The 26,448-nt window shown below is 39.3% G+C and overlaps 1 protein-coding gene across 2 annotated transcripts in view; it reads right to left on the reverse strand.

Moving 5' to 3' along the window:
* Positions 1-2,491: 2,491 nt before the first annotated feature.
* CACNA2D3 (calcium voltage-gated channel auxiliary subunit alpha2delta 3) overlaps positions 2,492-26,448 on the reverse strand; it is a 597,478-nt gene continuing 573,521 nt past the window's right edge. For both annotated transcript variants that reach the window (XM_075574868.1, XM_075574867.1), the window contains 3 exons: positions 7,088-7,203; positions 4,105-4,184; positions 2,492-2,862 (listed from right to left, as the gene is read on the reverse strand). In XM_075574868.1, coding sequence (XP_075430983.1) covers positions 2,770-2,862; positions 4,105-4,184; positions 7,088-7,203 — 289 coding nt within the window. In that variant the 3' untranslated portion in view covers positions 2,492-2,769. The remainder of the gene's footprint in view (positions 2,863-4,104; positions 4,185-7,087; positions 7,204-26,448) is intronic.

A 26,448-nucleotide genomic window follows, 5' to 3' on the forward strand; every position in this document is an offset into this window, starting at 1 on the left:
GCTTTTTTGGAGAGTTTTATTCTCCATATGCAGAAAAGTGCGAATTCTGCTATGTTTAACATGGATGCGTGTGGCGAGTTTGAATGGGAAAGATGCGCGCTTCAGAAATGTGTAAAAAAAAAATCGCGGCTTTTTTTTCCCCTTTGCTATAGTCGGCGAGCGCCATGTTATTGTCAACTTTTCCTGGCGCGGCAAAAATGAGAAAATCGCGCCTTTTCCCTGGCGCGAACAGCCGCTACATGCCGTTCGTACCTCTCTGCATTCGGAGAGTTTTAAAAATGGCGAGATGGAGGTACTCGCCAGCCGCGAGGCGAGTTTTAGCAATAGAAAAAACAAAATGGCGTGTTTTTCGTAACTCGCCATTTTCTGCCGGTTTCTGCGCGAAATTGTACAAAAAATGGCGAATTTTGAAATAACGATGCTCTCTGCATGAGGCCCATTATTATTACATTGAGGATAGACTTTGTGAGGCACTTACAGTACCAAATGTGTGTCCCAGTGTTACAAGAGCAGTCTTGCAAACTCATTAAAGAAATCACGGGATCTTGGAATTGTCTTTGATCTGGTTTGCTGAGGTTCCTTCCTTGTACGAAAAAGATAAAGCGGTCACTTAGGGATTTGTATCAAGCAGATTAGAAGTTGTAAGATGTATTGATACTGTATGCCTCCATTCCTACTTTTAACATACTACTGCCGTAAATTACATTTTCCAAAAGTTGTTTTGTACAAATCTCTGAGTATAAAATCTGCCGTTCCAAGTATCCCAAGTAATCTTTGGCATATGATTTTGATTTTAATCAGACACTGTGTGATTGTGTGTGTATATATATATATATATATATATATATATATATATATATATATATATATATATATATATATATATATATATATATATATATATATATGTGTGTGTCGAAACATGTCTGTGAGTGGTTTCTATGGCTTTGCATCTGATTCCCATGCTGTGCTTAAAAGCTGTATTAACAATGAGCTTATAAAGGTTCCATGTAAAAATGGAGTTCAGGCAAAAGATGACACGTGTGCTCATTTGCTTGTCATTTCCCAGAATCCCTCGCTGCAGTGGAAGCACTGTATGCTAGGTGATGATGGTGAAAGGCAGGGTTGCAGACCTTAGCTACAGTATATATATATTTATATTTGATCACTTTTTGTCTTTAATCTCCCAGTTTTAGGACTCCTTCCTTTCTAGAAAATATCAGCAAATTGTACACAAATGATCTACCGTGTGTTCTGGGCCCTTAATATCACGGGAGGTTTGACAGAATGCTGTATATACAGATGGGCGCGCTGCACAGGGGCGTACGCAATGCACAAGTAAGTGGCCATTGTTTCGAATCAGCGACGTTCAAATAGGGGGTGGGTCTATTGCACAATTAAATCCACGGGAGTGCGCCAAAAGTTGCAATAACGTTGGCTACGTCTGGAAGTATAAAGCTTTGGCATAGTCCTTAGGTATGAAATCCAAAAGATAGATGGTGCACACGATGAAAAGAAGTCAAAAACGCATTATCCAAACGTATATAGAAAAAGATAGATAGTGAGGGCTTCCTCTACAATGCAGCATATAAACCCCATTAACTTTGCCAAAATTCATTGCAAATAGATAAAGCACCCCCTTTGGCTATTGGGTATTTACGTTTTTATCATTAGTTTTGACATCAACATGAGTGTATCCAAATGTAGCAAGACTTACTGCCCCCGTTACCGCGACGCGGTGTGAGATTACAGCCGCGTGAACACTTTGTTCACCGTGGCTCGTCTGCGGTCAGCCGGCAGAATTATTTGTGCGGGTATTTATGTAATTGCAATTCAGTATGTGTGTGTCTGGCGCCCTGAATATCTTCGCCTCTGATACTCAGCAGCGATGACGGTGCTGTAAGAGGGAAACAAATTGCAAATAAATGGCGGGGATTTACACGTGGTTTTGTGTGGCCACGAAAACAGTAAGCCTGGCGTGGCGGTGGCGGCACCCTTTATGCAGATTAATAATGATACAATCTACTGATCAGATTTTGCTTTCAAAGATATTTGCACTCTGGGCTTCATGCCTTTATTAAACATATATATCAAACCTGTTTACTATTTCTGTTGATAATGGGAATCAAATCAACAAGATATTTTGAGATTTTGAATGCTTCAGTTTAGGCAAAAGGGGCAGCTGTTTTTTGTTTTTGAAACTTACAATAAATCTACGGATGTGCTGATTTTTCCCATATTTTATTTTGACTAAATTAAACTTGTTTAGACATCACAACTATTTCAGATGGTTTTTACAGGACATATTGTACTGTAGTTAGAAGCTTTTCACCCTTATTACTATGCCATTATTATTCTACTTAAAAATACCAAAAGATTAAATCTTTCTGGAAGAACAAGCAGTACAAATTATATCACAGATGCCAGAATAATGATTTTAATATACTTTATTTAAAAAGTACACCATTTTAAATTATTTTGATGGGGCAAAGCTGAAAATGATAATCACCAGTGTCTGTTGTCCTTTTTTTTTTTTAATGAAGTGTGATAACTGAATGGAAAATTCACATCTGCATGAGTTGCGAAGTAAGAAGCTGATTCTTGTTTCGTTTCAGTATATCTTTAAGAGTTTTTTTTTTCCCAACAGTTTTAAAGTCATGAAAAGCTGATGTTTTGACTACATTTCTTTTCTTCTATACGGCACCATTTTTTTTTTCAGTTCACAGTTTATCCATGTTTTAGCATGCCATGTAATCAATTCAGTGAAGGTCACCTTGAGAAAAGTATCATTAGAAGAGATATCAGCATGGTTATCAGCTGGGGACGGAGGCCAAAAGCCCCACCACATTCTCTTGCATTTTCCTAAAGAAGAGGAAAAAATATATTAATGATATGATTCTATCACATTTTTCATGTTTGTTGTTATTTTGAAAAAAGACGGGTGGGGGGCCATGTTGGTCCGTTCTTCCAGGCAGTAGCACAGGAGGGAGCGGGAGGAGGGGGTATGATACCTTTTATTGGACAAACAAGTAGTTGATGGGTGACAAGCTTTCCAACCTTGGGTAGGACCTGATGAAGGCCCCGAGAGGTTGGAAAGCTTGTAGCATACAGTAACTACTTGTTGGCCCAATTAAAGTTATCCTTCCCCCTCCTCGCCCTCCCTCCCCCTCCTTTGTTAATATATGTTATTTTGAACAAATTTGTATTAGTGCGTAAAACATGCTTAGATCATGAATGTGCTGTAATATTCGATCAAAGCCTCTGAATAATGTAGCCATGGAAGAAGCAGTTTGTATGTGAACATGCTACGTCTGTGACAATGAATGTTAAGAAATTATATAAGTCTCAGAAACATCTTATCTGTCGTCTAAATTTAGCATCGGTTGAACTTGATGGACGTACTGCATGTGTCTTTTTTTTTTCAACCTCATCTACTATGTAACTATGTAACTACTGTAACTATCTTATTACTTTAAAATGTGGGTTTAAATAAAGAAATCCCAAAGAAAAAAATATAAAAATGTACTCTAAGCATCTGTGTTTACATTGCTCTCAAAGTCTAAAGGCTGTGTGTACTAAGCGGTGCTACGTCATAATACACCTTATGGCAACAGAAGATATTTTTTAGTACTTTAATTGGACACAAGCACTGCTAAGTAGATATGGCCCTAAGGCCCATATTGACTAATGGGTGGTATGCTTCCACATGTCTCTACATCCATTCATTTGAATGGGAGCTAGGGCATGCTAAACCCACACCTGCCAGAAATACGGGCTTATAGTAACAAGGTAACACTTTACTGTACGTTTTAACAAGTAATTACACAGTTCTTCATTTTCTACAAAAGCACCAGATATTTCATATTAGATTTTCTTTTCTTTTTAAATGTCGTTGACTGAGCCACTGATTGAGCTACCTGTGCTGAAGCAGGGATATCCGTAAAACCTGACCTGTTGGTGGCCCTTGAGGACTGGAGTTGGCCACTCCTGCAATATTGCTTCACACTTTACCGGTGACTAATGGTGCAATTATATTTTGCCGCCCGGTTTATCTTGACCCCAGTTCTGTTGTTGTCAGAAACGTAAACCAAACGTAGAACTTACTTCTGGGTGAAATCCGTGGCAAGCTTCCGGCCGCCTTCGTATCTTTTGAGATTTTAAGCGTTCACATTTAAGGGATTCATTATGTGCAAAGAAGTTAAGGAATGATCCTTTTAGGGACACAAAGCACATTTCAGCTTATCATATGAAGAATGAATTTCTATACAGGAAACGGAAAGAATGACAACTTCTCACCCTAAAAACAGTGACCAGAATGGAAGTGATATAATGTACAAACACCTGACGTTTGCAGCGTTTCAAAGTTTCCTTGTACGCATTATTATAGAAAAAATAACCTGGCGCTTGTGACTTGATTGTGATAGTAATTTAAATATATAAATATGGCAGCTCAAACACCCAATACAAAGAATTTACCTCTAAATTCTATCATAAGCATAGTATAGAAAAAATGTGGGGAGGGCTGAAACGGACACTCTGACTGACATCAAATAACATCAACACCAAAAGATACCCACACAAGGAATGTTCCCAGAGTTGTATATGTGAGGGTACATTTTAAAGCTCTGTTGTTTTGACCCTGATACACTTTTATGACTTGCACCATTGGGATTCTCTTCTATTTGTTGTGGCCCTGGAAGGAAGACTGAAGTTACATGCAGCCACATGAGAAGAATTTTCTGCAGCATATGGTTAATGAGTCAACTTTATCCATAATATATGCACTTTTAAGAGTATTTTATTCATTCACCATTTTGCACAGTTTGCACCTGCAGCTATATGAGAAGATTGTTTTATAGCACATGGTTTAAGAGTTAGTTTTATTCACATTTTATGTAATTTAAGAGTATTTAACTCATTCATTATTTTGCATATTGTTTGCACATCCCTTATTGAGCGCCCCCCACGTTTTTTCTATACTACACATTATTATAGTCAGATTAACACAACTTCTCTCAATAGTATTGTATATGAGCGGCCTTAATAAACATTTACATAGCTTGGATATAAATGCTGTGGCAGGCTGCAAAATCGAAAGAACAAAATTCACTCCCAGTAGAATGTGCCGGGGCTGTGTAACATATTCACATTTTCCCTCAGAAGAACAAACACTGTAAAAGAATATGTGAAATCACAAAACCTACATTGCTTGTGTGGTGGTACAAAAAAAAACATGGCGCTGTGTTGGGTTTACAGGGGGAAAAGATATGTTGAGTCCTTGTTGGACAACTCAAAATATGTAGAACATTTAAAAAAGGTGTATTCTTAAAAAAAAAAAAAAAAAAGGGATCAGATCCTAATCATATTATAAAGAGAAATGATTGCACTTCAGTTAGGTAGGGCTGCCAGATGAGATTAATTCAGAATGGCTGTCACTTTATACGCTAACCAGGAACAATACAAGCAGCTGTGCAAGCGTCCTCAAATTATCCTGTGTGTTATAATCCTGTTCTATAGGGATGTACATGGGCTATGGAATAAAAGTTCAGCCTAAGTGCTTCTTCACTGCTTCACCTCCACTGACCTTGTTGACTACATTGCCAGTTGAAATGGTGGTTTTGTGGTGTTGACACCTGTCTACCGGAATAAGGTCACTAACTCTTAGAAAAAGAACAGCTGTCATATAAAAACGGCTCCTCCCGTAGGTTGCTATTAGAAATGAATATATTGGTTTACCAATGACTAACTTCCTCAGAAAACCAGTGGGTAATTGTTATGAGAGGAAGTGTCCAGTGTTCAAGTGCATCGTAGTTGATCTTTCTGAGAAATTAAATGCAGTACTTGACGATACAAACAAAATATACACTATTAGGACTTTACGAATAATAATGTGAATTTAATTTTACGTGTACAGCCGTCTCATGATAATGACTCAAAGCCTTTGAGGTGGAGTTATTTAACATTACAATCACAACTGCTACATTTGTAAAGTGATATAATGTATGTATTGCTGAATTTCTGTTTTGCACAGATACTTACGATTTGACAAATAGACACAGGTAACCAGGTTTATTGTGATTTAGTTTGATGTTTGTGACAAAAGCCTCTGAACATGTAAATAAATGGAGAAACATCCATCTTTCACAGGTTTGGGTGCTGAGAACTTGGTACATTCCATTATATGTACAATATGCAGCAAATTGCTCTAATGCAAACATATGACACCTAAAAATAAGTAGACCGTTGTTCGTGTGGAATAGAGGAGTTGTCAATCAAAAGAAAATCTCTTCTACAGACGCATTTCAATGTAAACTTTTTATAAATGCTTATTTGTATATATGCTTAGATAAACACACAATAGAAGTAGAGACAGAATCCCTGTGATAAACACATCAGATCTGCATTTTCTTGTATTTAACCAGTTGTAAGCTGCGCTGATAAGATGAGGGCTCCAAGCTTCAACCAATGGAAGCCTATAGTGGCGCTATGCCCGGCTCTCATGCACTGAAATAGGTACTATAGACCGCTGGTCGTCTTAGGTACGGGACCCAAATATAGGTTCTGTACCTGCTACATTGGTATATTTGGAGGGTATGCTAACAGACCACGTAGAGTAAACTACATTAAACAATAGCTTCAGAGTTCTACTAGTGACTATTTAAGAACAAAAATATAATTCCCAGACCTTGATAAGAACCTCCTGCTTGCATACGAATGCATAATTAGATCTTTTTCATTTCTTTCCAAATATTGCCGAAGAGCTCGGAAAACACTAATTAGATCTGCATTTGTATCTGACAGATATTAATTACCACTGCACAAATCAGATGACAGAAGAAATTCCACAGTAACAACCTGAACCAGCAACACATGCAGCCATGCAGAATCCAACATTCAATACGTATATGAACTTAATTTGATGAAAGGGGAAAGAAAGCCGGCATTTGATCAAATGAATGACTGTAAATCTCCCGCAGTAAAACCAGCCAAGTCAAAATGTGTTTCATTTTTTTTTTACAGGCTGGGTAATGTTTCCAATCTGGACACCGTTTGTGTGGTTGCCATCTCAAGCTCTCGAAATAAAGGATATACATAATTTCAATAGGTGCCATGGTGATTGGGGAGACAGAATCACAGATGCATACATTGTCCACCACCACCATAAAGAGATTGCTGCTTGGGATTTGCTGGATAACGAATGACCTGAAAAATAAAGGGACATTAAGTATGGGCAAAATACAGAAGAACAAATCATTATTGGGAAAACAAGTGGTTGCACAGGATTCATATTTTTTTTTAACTTTTTGATTTTTTTTAAATAAGAGACAAAAGTCAAAACAAAGTTTAATAATTAAGGAGCAACATGGTTAACGTGAAATTATAACACAACACGGACTGATGAGAAAGAGAGAGACATTGAAAGAGAGAGAGATGGAAAGAGAGAGAGATGGAAAGAGAGAGAGCCATGGAAAGGGAGAGCCATGGAAAGGGAGAGCCATGGAAAGGGAGAGCCATGGAAAGGGAGAGACATGGAAAGGGAGATACATGGAAAGGGAGAGACATGGAAAGAGAGAGGCATGGAAAGGGAGAGCCATGGAAAGAGAGAGACATGGAAAGGGAGAGCCATGGAAAGAGAGAGATGGAAAGGGAGAGTCATGGAAAGGGAGAGCCATGGAAAGAGAGAGAGAGATGGAAAGGGAGAGCCATGGAAAGGGAGAGCCATGGAAAAGGGAGAGCCATGGAAAGAGAGAGACATGGAAAGAGAGAAACATGGAAAGAGAGAGCCATGGAAAGAGAGAGCCATGGAAAGGGAGAGCCATGGAAAGAGAGAGATGGAAAGGGAGAGACATGGAAAGGGAGAGCCATGGAAAGAGAGAGAGATGGAAAGGGAGAGAGATGGAAAGAGAGAGAGACATGGAAAGGGAGAGAGATGGAAAGAGAGAGACATGGAAAGGGATAGCCATGGAAAGAGAGAGAGAGATGGAAAGATAGATTATTGATGTACAAAACATCCCATGTTCTAAGATTATTGACATTATTACATTTATTGCACAAATATACCTACTGTAGGTCAAGCAAAGTATTGTTACAACTAAGGAAAGTTAAATGGTAATGATAATAAAATGTATCATATCAAATAAAATGCTCGTTATTTAATGTTTATTGAGTGACAATCCATCTGCAATAAGAGTAAATACCGCAGAAGATGTGATATTCATACAGCATGTGGATTGCATATAAAGTGATTGTACTATTTTAGCTGTTTACCACCTGTAATATCTGTAGAATAAGCCCAAATGAAATATTCAATTAAAGGAGTTGAAAAATCCAAGCTCCAAGGCCTTTCAATTTGAATAATTTGACGGCATTCCTGTTGTCATCGATTCTTCGAATTAAAAGACTCTGGAGCTTGGATTTTTAATTTGCACATGACCCCCCCTTCCCCTCTATGCCCAGTAACACAAACCCCCCATAAATAACCACAAGACAAGGTCTGGAGGTACAAGGCTGTGGCTTTTCATTTAAACATGAAATAACCTGGTAAGTGCTATCCCCGGCAATAGTGCTCGCTCATTGGGTGAAAGTGCAAAGGATCTTGAGCCGATGACCCGTGACACCCAAGTCGGGCCCACTTGGCCCAGCAGTTGATGCGAGTGGGCTTCCAAAAATGCACTGTTAAATGTGCAAGACGTCTTGCATCGACTCAACCGCAATTAAAGCTGCTTGTAGTGTGTTCTTACAAGTTAATGTCTTCATTTGAAATTAAAACAATCTTTAACCACATGTATTCAGAATCTATGGATTATCAAAGCTAAGAATACAACATTATTTTATTGTACTAGATAAGTGTGCAAAATCTCCTGGTTCCCAAACTCAACTGCATACATTAAACTGTATTACCGTAGTATAAAAACTCATGCAAACGGCACATTAATGTATTCCACTCCCCTAATACACAGGGTTCTTTATTCTATATCTCACTGATAGTGTGGTTTATTTACTAATGTCCTTTGGCAGTGAGAGAAGGACTCCTTGTGAAATTGGGCAAATATCAGTGTGTATAAACTGCAACACATTATTGTAAGAAAACTGTATTTTTTATTTCCAACTGGCACAGGGCTTGTACTCCAAATTATTTTATTTGTTCCTGTATTCCTTTCAGCCATTTCTATTTTTGCCACGTTGATATTTATAAATAACATAAAACACATAGGGGTGAATTCTATATTACACCAAACCATTTGTTTTGTGGCTTACATTATTCACCAAGAAGGTCCCGACCTGTCAATTCAGCCTATATAGAATAAGGCCCACGCTTTTATTATAAACAATATACTTACAAATGTCCCCTTCCTGGAACATATACACTTATTTAAATATATAAGTCGTACAATGTTTATTGAGAAAATGTGCTGTACAAAATGTAAATATTTTTGTATCAAATCTATTTGTACAGGTGCACGTGTCAAAGGTGGTGTCAAAATCATTTATATAAACTAAGATCCCAAATGATGGTGAGAGCTTGCTAACTTATAAGTGGGGAATTGACACTACAGTACACATTATAAATATAAATATGCTCGCTCACATTAATGTTACTATGAATATTTCTCTCCATACATTTTGTTTTGTATCCGTACACCAGAATGAATATTATTTTATACAGATTGCTTTGCACAACATTCTTTATTAGTGTACTGTGATTAGTACTCTATTACTGTGAGTAGTACCCTTGTACTGTGATTAGTACCTTAGTACTGTGATTCTTACCCTAGTACTGTGATTAGTACTCTAGTACTGTGATTAGTACTCTAGTGATTAGTACCCTAGTACTGTGATTAGTACCTTAGTACTGTGATTAGTACCCTACAACATACTGGTTGTAGTATTTTATACTGTGAAAGGAAACCGTGTTTCATGTTGTCTTCCATGCTTAATTATCACCCAACATGAAAAAAAAAAATACCAGGAGATCTATTTAAATTGAACAGGGCAAAATATAGAGAAAAGATGCGTGGGGTCCAATTTAGAAGGAAATATGACTTTATTATTATTAGCGTTTATTTATAAAGCGCCAACACAACATATCCCGCAGCGCGGTACAATGGGGGGGGGGGGGGGGTACAGAGTTATGTATGTGATATAAACAGGGTTACATATCAAATAAGGACAATCAAGAGCTTACAGATACAGAAGGTAATAAGCGGCCTTGCTCCGGAGAGCTCACACTCTAGAGGTAATAAGGGCGTGTTGGAAGGAAAGGAAAAGTGGCTGCTCATAGTGGGACGGAGTATGACTTTACCTTTAACAGCCAACAACACCTACTATGTACAGTAGTGTAAGGAAATAGACTAATGCAGTCCATGTCGCTACGCCTTCCACTCATCATGTGGGTGCAGTATAATTAGTGGAAAGCCTAATCTAAATACATTGCCAAGGGAAAGATGAGACACTTCTCAATATCTCATTCTGAGAATCTATCTGCATGAAATGTAAACTTAGAGGGGGGTTTGTTATATGTTAGCCTGATGCCTGTGTGTGCTTTATACATTTATGGCATAATGGGAAGAACTGTACTTTATAAATGTCCCTATAAATAGCTGGGACCGTGTAGCAAAGCTGACATCATAGCCCTGTAACATCTGTGGGTTTGTGGGTTTCTGTGTGGGTGAGAAGAGGCCATTTCAAGGGAAGGAGAAAAATTCCTTAACCAAAAAATAAAAGTCCATTTTCATAAGCTAGAATACCTCACAAGGGTATAAATCAATCCGACCCAAATTATTAAAATTATATTTCAGTGCATGAAGCCAACATGTGAAAGAAACCAGCCCTACAGTTTGAAATGTATTTGTTGACACTGTCCATTAAAATCGAATAATAAAATAATCCGAGATAAAATACTTACAATCTGCCACTGGTTTGCATTATTCATGTTCCTATTGATGTCAATGAACTATTCTACCGTGGGTGCTATTATCAAGCTGGCGTCTCATTTCTCTCTCTTTTGGGCGTTTTTCTATGTTTGATCCAACACGTGGTGCTTCAGAATATAAATCTATTTGTTGCTAAAAAAGATTTGATGAACATCAGCTATTAATTCTGTTTATTATTTTTAAGGAGATTTGGTGGCTTTATACGCTTGTAATGGTAAATGACTTGCACAGAGGAATATTGCTACAGATTCCAAGCACAACAAGTACATGACCTTCAATACCCTTGCTGTTTCAGTTTTGGCCTTGAATAAACACAGACTATGCTGCCAAACAATGTAGTGTTTTTCTAATGTAGGCACATGTCCACTAGGGTCTAGCGGAGACCAACACATTCATATTACTTTAACCCAAGCTTGGATTTGCTTGAACCCACGTCTCCTGGGATGAAATCAGACACAACTTCTGAGCTTGGATCATCAGCCCACAATGTGAGAAGGTTTATAATTATACTTTGTTATTTTAATGTCTGTGTTCAAGTCAATGGTACAGTATTTTATTTTTATTATTTTTGTTACTTTACTCTTTTAGCCAGGACACTCTGTGGTAGGACAATGAGCACACCATCACCTCTTTTCATTCTTTTTTCCATAAGCGCTAACAAGTCTTACCGCTGTCCTTGTTTTTTTGTTCTAATCTGAGAGTTGAACTGGCAACCTAAAGATGTACCATTTCCAAAGTCAGTAAGAACCGAAGAAAACAACCATAATTCTCTAGACACATTTATTATTCAAAACCTATGCACTGTGAGCCACTGTACACTACTGTTCAAAGTCCAAAGCACTGAGTGCCATAGATCTTGCAATAGAATACCTCAAGAGAGCTACTTGCATAGTGCTACCTACAGTGTTTAGCACTGACGCCAAGACAATATTCTTTTTTTAGCTGAAGGGCAGCCAGTCTTACTGCACCCGATCACCAACCCACTCTGGCTCTAAGCCGCTTCTGTATGTAGCCCATTTCTGTCTAGCCATACTCGTGTAGTCATTTTCTGTACTTATTTGAGGCAAAAGAGCAAAGCTTCATGAATTTTGTTTTTGTGACCCTTTACCATCTATGCCGGGTTGCATCTTCTTGAATGCCCTGGTGGTGCCCGTATTCATTGATATTTTGCATTAAATGTAGTGTTTATTCAACGATGGCTTCTCCTTAAATCATACAATAATTTGAGAAACAACATAATCATGACCGCAGAGTCTCACTTGCAGTGTAGGTCCTTATTCATTATGCTGGAAATCCACCTTTTGTATGTCACGGACACACCTGAGCTCCATTTGAAGGAGGCTATACAGTCCTGGGAAAGCATCTTCACAGCATATGGAATAGGTAGGTCCCTGTCTAAATAAGGGCCAAAGGTTTAATGAGTTGCATTCACTGTAAAATATTCATACCGATCTGAAGGTCACAAGCTCCTGTGACTTCAGTAGCATGTAGTTAAAACCAGAGACAGAACATGAAACACAGACAGAGCTCAGTGCACATCCAGTGAAACTTATACACGGTACAGTGCCTAAATATATATGTATAGATATCTATTAAATAAAATGGTCTTTCAGTTTAACATTTTGGCCTAAGTGTTGTAGCCCCTGAGCCACTACATGGCAGACCACATCTCAAGGGTCCCTAACACTAATATAAATTCTTAATAACCTGTGCATTACCAGGAAGAATGATTTATAATAAATAAGTAGCATGTAACTGAATGACTAATTACTCCAATGGCTAGATTAAATATTCAAAATGCAGTTTTATACTTTGTGTAATGGAGTATATTTAACCGGGTATTTATGACCTAAGGTACAAATACTTTCTTTAGAAAATAAATTGAAATTAGGCAAATCCAAGCTCAAGATTAATTAACTAATTTCTCTGAAAACTTGAGTGGAGGAATTGTTAGAGAGCTGTATTTCTAAACATTTTGTGTACAAAAGAAATCTGAATAATATAGGCCTATTTGAAAGATTTTTTTTAAATTTTCCTTTACGTACCATACTTTGGTGCTCACAAACAGGGCTGCAGACAGATTTCCTGGGGTCAAGGGCTAGAGTTACGACCAGGGCCCCCCGGTGTCCCCCCCCCAGTGTTGGCGGTCTTGGTCCCCCCCCCCATTTCACACCTCGTGAACCCCCTCTATTTCCACCCCTCTTTCCATGTATTTCTCTCCCCTCCATCTCACTCCCTCTCTTCCTCATTCACCCTCTCTCTCCTCCCCTCCAATAACCCCACTCGCACTCAGTCCTCTCCCCCCCCCCCCGCCTCGCATGCATTTCTCTCCCCTCCAAAGGTCGGGGTTCTTTACAATGCAATAGTATCTAAAGTGGACTCTACAATGTACTGTTGAAAAAAAGCTTGCCACTACTGTGGAATAAACTCAAACCATCTCTAACTGCAAGTCTATAGGTGTACAGTAAATTTGCTACGTTGTGACTGCTTGATGAGGTAATCGATGACCTCACAATGGCAAATTTGCAGCCCCCCCCCCAGCCAGTGGGCCAGGGACACCAGCCCCGGCTGTCCCCCCCATCTCGGCGGCCCTGCTCAAAAAGTATTACGCAAATGTATTATCTCCACGAAACCCACTGAACAACATATGTAACCCACATTCCTTACTGTAGTTCAGGTATTACTTATGCTCTTTGTGAAAAGCTACCATCCTCTCCTCTCTCCTAATACTTTTCTATGTAAATGTTATGAAGATACATCTGTAATAACTTAGAATTAGAGAATACATGGTTTGGTGGAGACTCAAACCAAGTTCCATGTGTTATGGTAAACTCACCCAGTACATATAGAACTTGCAATGTTTTATACCTTTTCCTGGAGTACTATAGAAAAGTGATCAACACACATCCAAATTCACTAAAAACCTGACATTTTAATCACTATTAACCCTTTCTTAATACTTATGTCTTGCCGCATAAAATCCTGCATATCTTTAACTCTTTCTAATATTTAATTACATTTTAGTTTTAGTTATATAATTAGGCCAATGCATGATTAGCTTGCCTACCACACGCCAAGGTAACTAAGGTTGGCTCAAAGTTATAAAGAAATTCACACATCAAACTGTACAAATCAGCGGTCTAGGACATTCGGTGATGGCCGGTGCTTCGCCGCAGCTCACCCTGCTGCCGGCAGCTGCTGACGCCAGCCACTTCGCAGCTAAGGTAAACACCCTATCCTAAGCCCTTACTCATAAACCCCTCAAATGAACCCCTATCCTAACCACTAGAACCCTTAAATTAACCCTCCTACCCTAACCGCTAAAACTCTTAAATTAGCTCCCTACCCTAACCAATAGAACCCCTAAAAGCATTAAATGTTATGGTTGGGGCAATGAGGCTCTTATAATTAAGGTTAAGCCCAGTCATTTCCCCTATCCGCCTGGATGTACAGGATTTCCCTGTAACTCCATCCTTCTGTGGCTCATCGGGCCAAATGTACCTAACAATGTATATAAAACCCTTTGTTTAATGTAAAATGTGTTGTGTTGAACGGTAACTTTGTACCTCTTTGTTCCCTGGACATGCTCGGCTGGTAATACACTTATCCTTCCTGCAAGCCCAGTGATCAGGGTCTAGCAGGTTTCACAAGGGGGTTGAGAACAAAGGAGAGTGGGGATGGGCCGGCCTCCTATCTGGGAGCCATTTTCTGCCGCAGACAGAGAGGCGGCTACTCATCAAGTCAGCATTGACAGGTAGGCGCTGAGCAGGTAGGCGCTGTTCTCATTGGCTGGTTTGTAATTACTGCCCTCTTCTTTACCTCTGCCTCCCCGTCACACCCTCGACCCGGATTGGCCAACGCAGGCGAGCCCTGTGACTGGTCCCACACGCAGCATCCAAGCTCTGATGGGTCTCCACCCATTCTCCATGGTTTTCTATGGAGATGGGAATCTAGAAAAGGGGCTGCCGATCTCAGTTCCACAGATCATTCCTGGACTGGCGTGTAGGTGGACTAAATGGTGTTCTCTGAGGTTGTGCCAGAGACTCCCAAAACCGAGGCTGCTTGTGATTCCGAGCGGGAGATTTAAACTTGCTTGCCTGCGACTTGCATCAAGCGCTGTCTGGAGTTCCCAATCCCCCACAGGAGTGGAAGCTGCACTGGGTAAGCCATTTCGGTGGTGTCGGGCACCTAGGCTTCCTCCTGCATTCCCTGTTTGGAGTGAGTATAGCTCTGTTGGTGATAGTGTGTTGTGTCTGCTGGCTCCAGTCATAATAAATATATGTATATTTGATGTCTGTGTTCTGTCTGGTGCTTGATCCCGTGAAAGAGTCCTGGTCTCCCGTGACACTAAAATCCATTAAATTAACCCCCTACCGTAGGTGCTAAACCCCTTAAATTAAACCCTAACCAGTAATTAATCTTACCTTAGAAGCGGCCGGCGGCGGGGATTCCAGCGGCCGGCGGCGTGGTGAGTCGCGGTGAAGCGCCGGTGGCCATTTGGTCTCAGAGAAATTGCCGCGACCAATTGTTCCATTCCGCAAATCAGCCCTTCCATTAACTACACAATATACAGATTACTTGATTTATCTTTTACATACTACACAGCTCAAGGTTGTTCCCAGGCAACTGAGTTTTCAGTAATTATCTTTAATGTCACACTCAGATCGGCTGGGACCCGATGTAGACCATAGACAATGCTAAACTCGGGTGGTCTTCTTGGGAGAACATACAAAATATGATATTAAGATGAATGAGATGAGAAATGTACCAGGCTTACTGTAAAATATGGAAAGGAATGTGTTTCTTAAATATACAGTTTCATCCGACAGAATTTACCATGTTTAAAACTTGTATTTATATAAGTGTACAATATTTTAAGCAGAATATCTTTGATCCTCGAGATGCATTACATTAATAAGTGCTCCAATCTAAACAATCTAAACAAATGACACTAGTTGTATAGCCAAGAGCCATATATTTGTACTGCTTTGGCAACTAAAAAGGCAAAACTAAATACCCACATATATCAAAGATTTATGGATGAATGGACACATGATATATCCTACTACAAGAGAGTGGTGAAAAAAAAGTATAAACTGAAATAGCATTTATTATACATCGAGGTGTAATCCTAAGCAACTAAACAAGAATATTTGACATATTTATTTGCCAATTTTACATTTCTTAATATTTTTTCCCATATAACAATTCTATAAAAACTTGTATGAGATTTTTTGTATTAGGGGCAATGCACCTTAACTAGAATATCAATCTATGTCGTTTTTAAAGTAGCAATCTCTAAGTGGGTAAGGATCAAGAGGCCTTTATATTAGGTAATACATCTTTTTAAGTTACAATTCAGTACAAATCAGATCCTTGTTGATTACACAGTACTGTATATATATATAGATATATATATATATCTATATATATATAGATATATATATATATATATCTATATATATATATATATATAGATATATATATATATATGTATGTATATATATATATATATATATATATATATATATATATATATATATATATTAACACCATAATGTACCCTAAAGCTAGCATTTCACATACAGTATCATACATTCCTTTAAAACTTGATCAGTGCATCCTATTATACAAAATGTAAATCACGTTATACTTCCATCACATATTTTCCATATTTAAAGCTCAACTGAATAACATGTACATTGGCTAACATATACGGATATCCAGTCAATGTCATCTTTAACTACAGTAACCTTTAATAAAAAATAAAATACAATACTGCCTGATAATGGTACACATGCACAATAGAAGCTGGCTAGGAAAAATGTCAGGATAACCGCAAATCTCTCTCTTACAGTACATAAAAGATATGGTCGTTTTTATAAACAACAAAAGGAAAAAGTATATCTAGTCCTAGTGCTGGGGCGGTCAACTCCAGCCATGCCACTAACAGGCCAGGTATTGGGGACATCTCTGCTCAATCTGAGCCACCTGTGCTGACCCTGGGATATCTCCTATACCTGGCAGGTTGGTGGCCCTTGAGGCCTGGAGTTGGCCACCCATGTCCTACTAATGTATCAATCCAACCCCATCCCAAACTGCTGATGTGTTGTGTTAGTGAAGCTCTGTAACATATGATCTATCAGCGTTAATAGTGGAAAGATACAATAGTGGTAACATGTATACTGTGACATAAACCAACCGCTACACAAATCTAACGAGCCACACTATTCCCCCAGATAGCTCAACGTACCCAGGCACTCCTCCGAATATCACAGAGTTACCTTAGGATTCAATGGTGGTAATGATAAAGCCACTGCAAATGACAGTATGCCTAAAAAACACCTCTAGTTTAACTGTAACTGCTCTACCGTCTCTCCCATATATACACAGAACACCTGACTACCAACTACTCAGCTTTCATGGTCCGTGAATTCTGTTAGGTTTAAGTTTACCAGGAACACATTCATTATAAAGACATATTTTAGCCATCTGTAAAAACAATATCTGCTTAACATTTTTAATAAGCTAATTTGATTTCAGGAAGAATAGTAACTTTCTCTTTTAAAGCCGTGGTCACTGTCACATATGCAAGAAGAAAGACTTCTTTAATACAGTCAAGTTTTTCACCTACAGTACATTGGGAGTGCTGGAGTTTTGCCCAAAAAGAAAATACGGCATATTCTGTCAGCTCCATGTCTTTGCTAATGTAAGCTGAGTCGGACATGAAAATCTGCTTCACTTCCAAAGCCAGCCCACCTAGGTGTACTTTTACTAGTTGAGAAGGACGAATTATTCGCCAAAATTAGAACTCGCGGTGAATACGGCATTTGTTTGCAAAGTGCGAATATTAGGAGATTGATTTAAAAAATAAAAAAAAAGTAGTTGATTCACCTAACTTAAAGAAGCCTTTAAAAATGAAGGCGAAAGTATGCAATTACACCGGTCCCAATAGCTATATACTGTATACCACCCCAAACACACCTTTAAACAACACGTGGAGAGAGATACCTGTGCACAAACAGGAGCACAGCTGAGACACCTGGGAAATATGCGTTAACCTAACTCATTTGAATATACTTTGCGTATCCACATAGCTTCTCCGTCTCTCTCCAGCAAAACCAATATTTCAGGGTCTGGGTGGGTGTGCGAATCGTGGCAATTGTATATATATACATTTGCACTATTTTTTTTTCCAACAAGAAACATTTTTTTCCTTAAACAAAAAAAGTACTTTTATATTGATAATATATAGATAGGAAGCTAGTGTCCGTACACACAAAAAAGATACATTGTAAGAGCACGTGAGGTCAACATGAATATCTTTCTAATATTCAAAGATTTTAATAACATCTGCAGAATATCTCTAATGAACAGTTTCTGCTGCACATTCCCCCAAGACCTCTATCTACAACAACAACGATCGGAAAGGTCCTTCCCTTCAATAGAGTTTTTCTAGTGCAGTTCTGTGGAGGTTAAAGTTCATTAAACATTGACAGAAGGCATCAGTAGCTGTTATTGTTGGCCAGGCCAATAATGCATTTTGAGCCAATATATTTCAGTTGGTGACACCGGTGAATATTCTACGGAAGGCTCTGGGCAAAAGTTGTCCACAGCAGATCAAGTTACTTGATATTTGCAAATACTATAGTCCATATATTCATTGCCATGTGTTCCTGTTAATATTTAAGAAGCAATTTTATTATAGGAGGATTTGCTACACTGTTTGTCATATGAATGACAAGACAGATGGTATAAAAAATAATTACGTGCCAAGATGCACTGCTTTTAATGGGATGGTTCGTAATCTGTCCATCCAAGAATTCTGTCCGGGAAACTCAACAGACTAACATATTAAAGAATATTTGGTATTTGTATTTTGAATAATGGAAGTTACTTGTCTTCTGCTATATGTGAGTTTAAGATACTTTAAAAGAATGAGCTCTGAGCTCTGATTTCTCAACTTCTGATATACAGCTGCAAATGTGGTAGGGAGTGAGATAAAGATTGCAATCTGAGTACGAGATGCAATATGAAGCAAGTATGAGTGGATGCTCAAGTTGTTTGGTGGGTTGTTGGTTTCCATAACCTTAACTTCCCCAGAAGCTTGACATGTATTGGTGTTAAAGGTAAACCAAGCACTGTATGTTTGAGTGTCAACAGGATGGCTACACTTGGTAGACAGCCTTGATAAAAACCTTGGACAATCAGTCATCAGATCTCCTTGAAGGAAAAACACAGACCTCCAGAGGTTTTATAAGTGAGAGGCCTGAAAGTCTTTGTGCTAATGGAATAATGCAGAAGTGTGTGTCCATTCCTCAATGATAATATCATCATGTTCTTTATTGACAGAGATGTAAAAATATAGCATAAGACTTTTTTTAGTATATTTGCATTTATATACACACACACACACACGCACGCACGCACGCACGCACGCACGCACACACACACACACATATATATACATACATATATACAGCTCAACCCCGTTATAGCGCGATCCGCTACAACGTGGATCCACATATAACGCGGTCTCAGTGTGGCTCCCGTTTAAATAAAAAAAAGTTTTTTGTTTTTTTTTTCAAAATGGCCATCGCAATCAGGGGTTCCACGAGGACTTACCCGCATCTGCAGCTCTCTCCCAGCTTCATCACCTTCGGGTGAGTGTGTGTTTTGTTTTGAGCCTTCCATGTTCCTGAGCCACCCGTGTGGCTTGCCAGTCAGTCCCTGTGGCTTGCATATCCCCGTGGCTTCCCTGTTCCAGAGGCCAGCCTGTTGCTGGGGTTTGCCTATCCCTGTGGCTTGCCTATTCCTGTGGCTTCCCTATTTATTTGCAATTCCTGTTGCTGACCCCGACCGTGATCCCGACCTCGCTGCCTTCCGCCTGCCCTGACCTTTTGCCTGTCACCTGGATTCTGCACCACTGCCGCCTGCCCTGACCCTTTGCCTGCTTACCGACCATGGATAATCTAACAGGACTCTGTCCCTGGGCTCTAGTCAGTTAATTGGCATCCCTACCTCAGCCCTGCGGGATCGCTTCCTGATTGGAGATGAGCATCATCACACGCACATACAGTAGCACCAAGGAGAGGGGTTACTCTAAGTTTTATTTGAAATCATAACAATGATGAAGGTTCTGATTAGAGTTGTGCAAACCTTTTGCCGGACTCTGACTTATACAGGTACCAAAGTTTTGGAGGAGCTCGCAAAAAAATTAAAAAAATTACATTTCAATTGAGCTTTGAATTTCGCTAGCTAAAATTACCCTGAAATATGGGTTTTGCTGGAGAGCAGAGAAATTAGCATATTTCGCAGGTATGTCAGGTGTTTATTTTTGTGCACAGGTATCTCTCCACATGTTGTATAAAGGTGTGTTTGGGGAGCTACGAACAGTAAGTTACTTACGTTCCAGTAAAACAAGACTCTCTTGCTCTCATACTGTAACGGTCGCCCGTCTCAGGGCTGAGATAGGATATAGGATCACAGAGTCCTGAATGGGAAATAGCGATGTATAGGGGTCACAGGCTGGGGTCAAGGCAGGTGGCAGAGAATTGGCGTCAGAGTCACAGGCCTAAGGCTTGATGCAGGCAAACAGGATCAATGCTGGAGACTCACAGGAAGCAACAGGAAACCATGCTGTGGTAACTTCCATATTTATTGGCAAGATGCCATTAGCCAAGATGGCCACTGCATCCTCAGTGTGGGCTGAAGTAACAGGAAGCAACAGGAAATCATGCTATGGCAACTTCCTGGAGGAAGTCCAGCCTATTTATAGGCAAGCTGCTAGTAGCCAAGATGGCCACTGCATCCTCAGTGTGGGCAGAAGTGTAAAGTCTCAAGCACTGGAATCGGTACAAGCGCGCAAACTTGGACGCAGACCGAGCCGAAGCCTTACACATATTTCAGGGTATTTATTTGTCTGGTAATATTGACGGTACGATTGAAAATTTCTAATTTCTCTTTGACTTTGTCAACTTCGGCTGATCTTTTAAGGGTAAATATTTCAATCAAATATTCTCTGAATTTCAAACTTTTTTTGAATGTTTTTTTTTGACTGAACTGTAGGCAAAGCAATCTCTGGCAAGTTCACACATCTCTGGTTTTGAGTTATATGTAGCAGAAAAACATAAGTAGCGTAGCAGTGATGACTAATACTGAGCTTTTCAACGCCTCCTTTTCACCTAAGCCGTGCACGTCTGTGGTAGCATCTTTAAGCCAATAACTGGAAACGTAAGCGTCCGATGCTAATAACGGGACAAGACATATTTGTGCTGGAGTGCCAACGGAAAGTAACACTAACAGGGAAATCAGAAAGGGCAAATATTATGTTAGCTCACGTTTTCATAGTGACCTCTGCCATGGCCATGTGTAGTTCCTGACCCTGCCAATGCCAACACCTAATGCCCTTTAACCCTACTGCACAGACTCACTTTCATACACTGGTACACAGAGGCACACTGATACTCCTAGAAATGTGCTTTTTTTGCTTATATGGGGCAACATCCATGGGTGTTTGGGGTTATAAAGCTGAAATCATCCAAAAAAACATCTGCACCAGGGGAGGCCAACTCCAGTCCTCAAGGGCCACCAACAGGTCAGGTTTTAAGGATATCCCTGATTCAGCACGGGTGACTCGGTCAATGACTGAGCCACTGATTGAGGCACCTGTGCTGAAGCAGGGATATCCCTAATACCTGGCCCGTTGATGGCTCTTCTGGACTGGAGTTGGCCACTCCCGTTCTAGACCATGTTTTCACTACACTAGGCTGGTGTGTTGTGTTTGTGTTACCTTTGTGCATACAGTGTATATAGTAATTTTACAATGGAGGGTTGCTTTTAGTAGCTTCATTCCCCGTATCAAATATTTCCCGGAATGGATTAAGCATAATTTGACATTTTTCTTGAGACAATAACTTTGCTAAATTCCACTTGTTTCCAACGATTATTCGAATAGCAGACTAATTTAATAATGAAAGGTATATTATATGACAAAATATGAGTAAGAGCAGCCAAACTCTTTAAACACAGTGAAATTTTTATGTTAATTACGCTCATTTTAGATTCTGTCATCTTAATAAAACTGTACTGTATGCTTGATTATACCAAACGTGTCAGTTTATAAGCCCAGCGGATTACTGGACCATATTCAATGATGAATGTAAAGTTTCAGAGAGCCGCGTCTTTACATTCCTTATAGTACATGTTTTATTTCAGCCAATTAGAAATCAGCTGGCTCGTGAAAATACTGTGAAACCTACAAAAAAATAGAACTCTGGCCAAACAAATCATATAAAAGCACAGAAAGTGTACTATTATGAAAAAGTCTGGATTCTAGTTGCTTTAGTGCAATTACAGTTGAGTGAATTCTCCTGCTTCTAAGTCATATCCTCTTCCACATTTAAGTTAGAAGACAGCATAGCGCTGGTGTTAAAGGGTCCACAAATAGTACAATTGTTCTATACAGTATATGTATAGGCACAAACTAATGTGACTACTATACTAATAAACTGCATTCATGCTCTATAGAAAGCTGCTTTTTCATGGCCTTTCAGGAATGTCAGTCTGTTCTGCAGCGAATAGACTGAAGATTTTCCTCTGAAAAATAACAATTGGTATTTCAGTGTAGTAGTGGCAGTGTATTCTGCTTTCATTACTACAGTGCCATACTTTTAGCTGGTTGAGGCAGGTAAAAGAGTATTTCTATGTCAATAAGCGTATGAGCGTTGCCTAGAGGTAGGGGTGGGAAACTCCAGTCAGCAAGGACAATATCTGAATTCCTTGTGGTGTGTCCATTTAGAAATGTATATATTTTCCTGGGGTTTGTGCTAGAGGGCAGTTACCTCTTGCGAATGAGAGCCTTATGTAGTCTTACAGTTTTGGCAAATGGAGGCCCTGAATTAGTATGTAAACCTATACATATCTGGATTAGTCTTCTCAGGAGAGTCAGGGTGAGAACATTTAGTATTCCTTTTCATAATTACACTGAGCTTATATGAGGAATTTTATGCAAAGTCTAAAGTTTGTTTAAATTTATAAGAAAAATATCAAGATTCATTTTTCAACAAAAAATCACGGTCAGAATAGTTTTTTTTTTTTTTGTGGGAAAAGACATGTTAACGTGTTTGAATTCTTTTGGGCATGCACTTTTAGAAAATGTATACTTTTCATGAGGGTACTTTTGAGCCCTAAAAAAATCAGGTGTGAAGAGCCTCTTACACGTACTACTTTGTGTCATGTATTGGTCAAAACAGTATGTATTGATTTGTAAACCATTACATACCTTATCTGGTATTAATTTACTCAGAAGACCCAAAAAACAGAATGTATTTCCATATTTACATTGAGCTTGCTGGAAAATGTTCAATGCAACAAACATTGACACTTCTACAAAGATTACCAGACCGATATTATTTTTGTGAGCAAAGGTATGTTAATAATAATAATAATAATAATAATAACTTTATTTCATATAGCACTTTCCTCCCAATGTGACTCAAAGCGCTTCATAATTACAGTACAGTAATACACATACGGTACGCAGCACATAGGAATTTTTACAGACATCGTCCCGGAGTTTATAATCTATGTTTTTGGTGCCTGATGCACAAGGAGCCGACGCCGGGAAATGAACCAGGTTCCCCTGATTACACACTTAGGGCCTCATTCAGAGAAGGTTCATAAAAAAAATCACCGGATCATTTAAATCACCCTTTTTATGAGCGTTGCTATCACGGTATTCAGAAAGCCCTCATTACCTGTCATAGCAAAATTCACAAAACGGGTGATAAGCCGGTGATCTGATGAACGACCCTCTGAAAAGGCCTAACCCGGCGAGTTGTATCTGCTGCAGAGAGAGCTGCTCTGAGAGAGCCGTCTCTCCCTGTGCAAATATCGCCCGAAATGCATGTGTATAAATTTTAATTTTGTTAATAGTTTAGATGAGCAGGGGGTCTCCTGAGCTGAACCGCATTGGTTTCAGCCTCAGGGACCCCCTACTTCCCGAGATACAGGCCCCGTTATGGGGTGCCGGTATCTCCTATGCATTTTATTCCCATTGTCACGTGACGCGGACATTTAAATGCATAGGAGATACTGGCCCCCCATAACGGGGCCTGTATCTCGGGAAGTAGGGGGCCCTGAGGCTATCCGCTATGGTAATGAAGTTTACTGTAAATGCATTTTTATTGCACAGGATTCATGCCAGGGGTCTCTGGTGCTAATATTAATGGATATCAGCCCCAGACATTCCCGGCATCAATCCTATGCAGGAAAAATGCATTTTTTTTCTAAGTCCCATCTCGCCGCTTCTCTGCAGGTTTCCAACACCTTTAAGCCAACTTTTTCTGGCGTGAGAATTTTGTGATAAAATCACCATTCTAGAGCGGTGATAGGCGTTCATAGCCAAATCACTGCTACTAGAATTGCACGAGTTTATGAACATGCTGAAAAGTGGCTTATCACCGCTGCCTCAGTGATTTTTTTTGACCAATTTTTTTGGAGCAATTCAGTCTTTTATCACCCACGTATTACTGCTTACTGAATAGCAGTAGGCATTTTGGATGATAAGTGCTTGATAAGTGGGTTATGAACGCTTTCTGAATGAGGCCCTTAGGGGGTCACGCACTAAGCAGTGATAAGTGCTTATAAGTGAGATAAATGCCTTTATAGCGTGATACTGCCTGTTGTGAGATTCACAAAGCAGTGATAACACTGCAGTATCGTGCTATAATGGCATTTTTTTCCCACTTAAAAGCACTTATCAATGCTTAGTGCATAATCCCCTTAGTGTCATTGTTATCAGAGTCAGTGGGGGTTATGCACTAAGCAGTGATAAGTGCTTTTAAGTGAGATAAAAAGCCATTATAGCGTGATATTGCCTGCTGTGAGATTCACAAAGCAGTGATAAGTCTTTTAAGTGAGATAAATGCCTTTATAGCGTGATACTGTCTGCTATGAGATTCACAAAGCAGTGATAAGTGCTTTTAAGTGGGGAAAAATGCCATTATAGCACGATACTGCAGTGTTATCACTGCTTTGTGAATCTCACAACAGACAGTATCACGCTATATAGGCATGTATCTCACTTAAAAGCACTTATCACTGCTTTGTGCATAGCACCCAAAGTCTTTACTCACTGAGCTGCTCCCTCTCACCATGTTTGAGTTCTTTGGAGCATGTGCTTTCAGAAAATATATACTTTTCTGGGATTATTTTTATTCTAAGGGTACTCAACTCCAGTCCTCAAGTCCTCCACCAACCCCCCCCCCCCCCCCAACAGGTCAGGTTTTCAGGATAGCCCTGCTTCACACCGGTGGCTCAATCAGTCCCTGCTTCAGCACAGGTGACTCAATTAGAGGCTCAGGGGGTCATGCACTAAGCAGTGATACGTGCTTTTAAGTGAGATAAAAAGCCATTATAGCGTGATATTGCTGCTGTGAGATTCACAAAGCAGTGATAAGTCTTTTAAGTGGGAAAAAATGCCATTATAGCATGATACTGCACTGTTATCACCGCTTTATGAATCTCACAACAGGCAGTATCACGCTATAAAGGCATGTATCTCACTTAAAAGCACTTATCACTGCTTTGTGCATAGCACCCAGAAAACCCACTTATCACTGCTTAGTGCATGACCCCCATAGTCTTCGACTTGAGGACTGGCGTTGAGTACCCCTGCGCTAGCGGGTTGTTTTGCACTGTCAATAATGGATTGCAACTTTTACATCCAACCCTGAAAACTGCCATTGTTGGCCAAGAAAAGTAGTAAATCTATGCATTAGTGTAGTCAGGGAACCATGGATAATAAAATCTAGTGCTCATTTTAATGAACGCATTTCTTAATTATGAAACCATATCTTGGTCACACGTAATGCAATCCATTCAAGAAAAACACAGCTGAAAAACGTAACTTGTGCCGAACAAAATGATATATAGTTTTCATAGGTACATAGAATCATGGTTAAACAAATTTATAGCAAAATGTGCTTGGCCACGCAGGTGGCAATTACATTTGGCAGTGAAAACGTTAATGACCACACAGGGTATTGAACAGCAATCAACGTGTCCCAATTAGAGGTTTACCTGGGTTATAGTTAATGACTCACTATTAAAGTACTTGCAAAATAATGGATGTCTTGATACCAGTTTTTTGTTCCACTCTGGAAGAACACAAATGTTTTCTTTACAAATAAAAAATAAAATAAGCAGTTCCTGTTAAATGCTATCATTTGCACTTGACTCTGTCTCCAATTTATTGTAGACCAAATGCTGCAATACGTGGTTACTTTGGAAAGTGATTCCATGACCTAAGACTACCCTCAAAAACCTAAGGTCTTAAATCTGATCTTGTCATATTGAATTAAAATATTTACGTACGCTGAGAACATATTCAATCAAAGTTATTTATTTAAAATGTCATATTCCCATCAGTCGTACAGTGCGTACAACAAGCATGAATATTGGTTCTTAAAAGTTGTGCAAACAATTTTAATATTAAAATGTAAGCAATGAC

The sequence above is a fragment of the Ascaphus truei genome, chromosome 17, assembly GCF_040206685.1.
Source record: "Ascaphus truei isolate aAscTru1 chromosome 17, aAscTru1.hap1, whole genome shotgun sequence".
Taxonomy (NCBI): domain Eukaryota; kingdom Metazoa; phylum Chordata; class Amphibia; order Anura; family Ascaphidae; genus Ascaphus; species Ascaphus truei.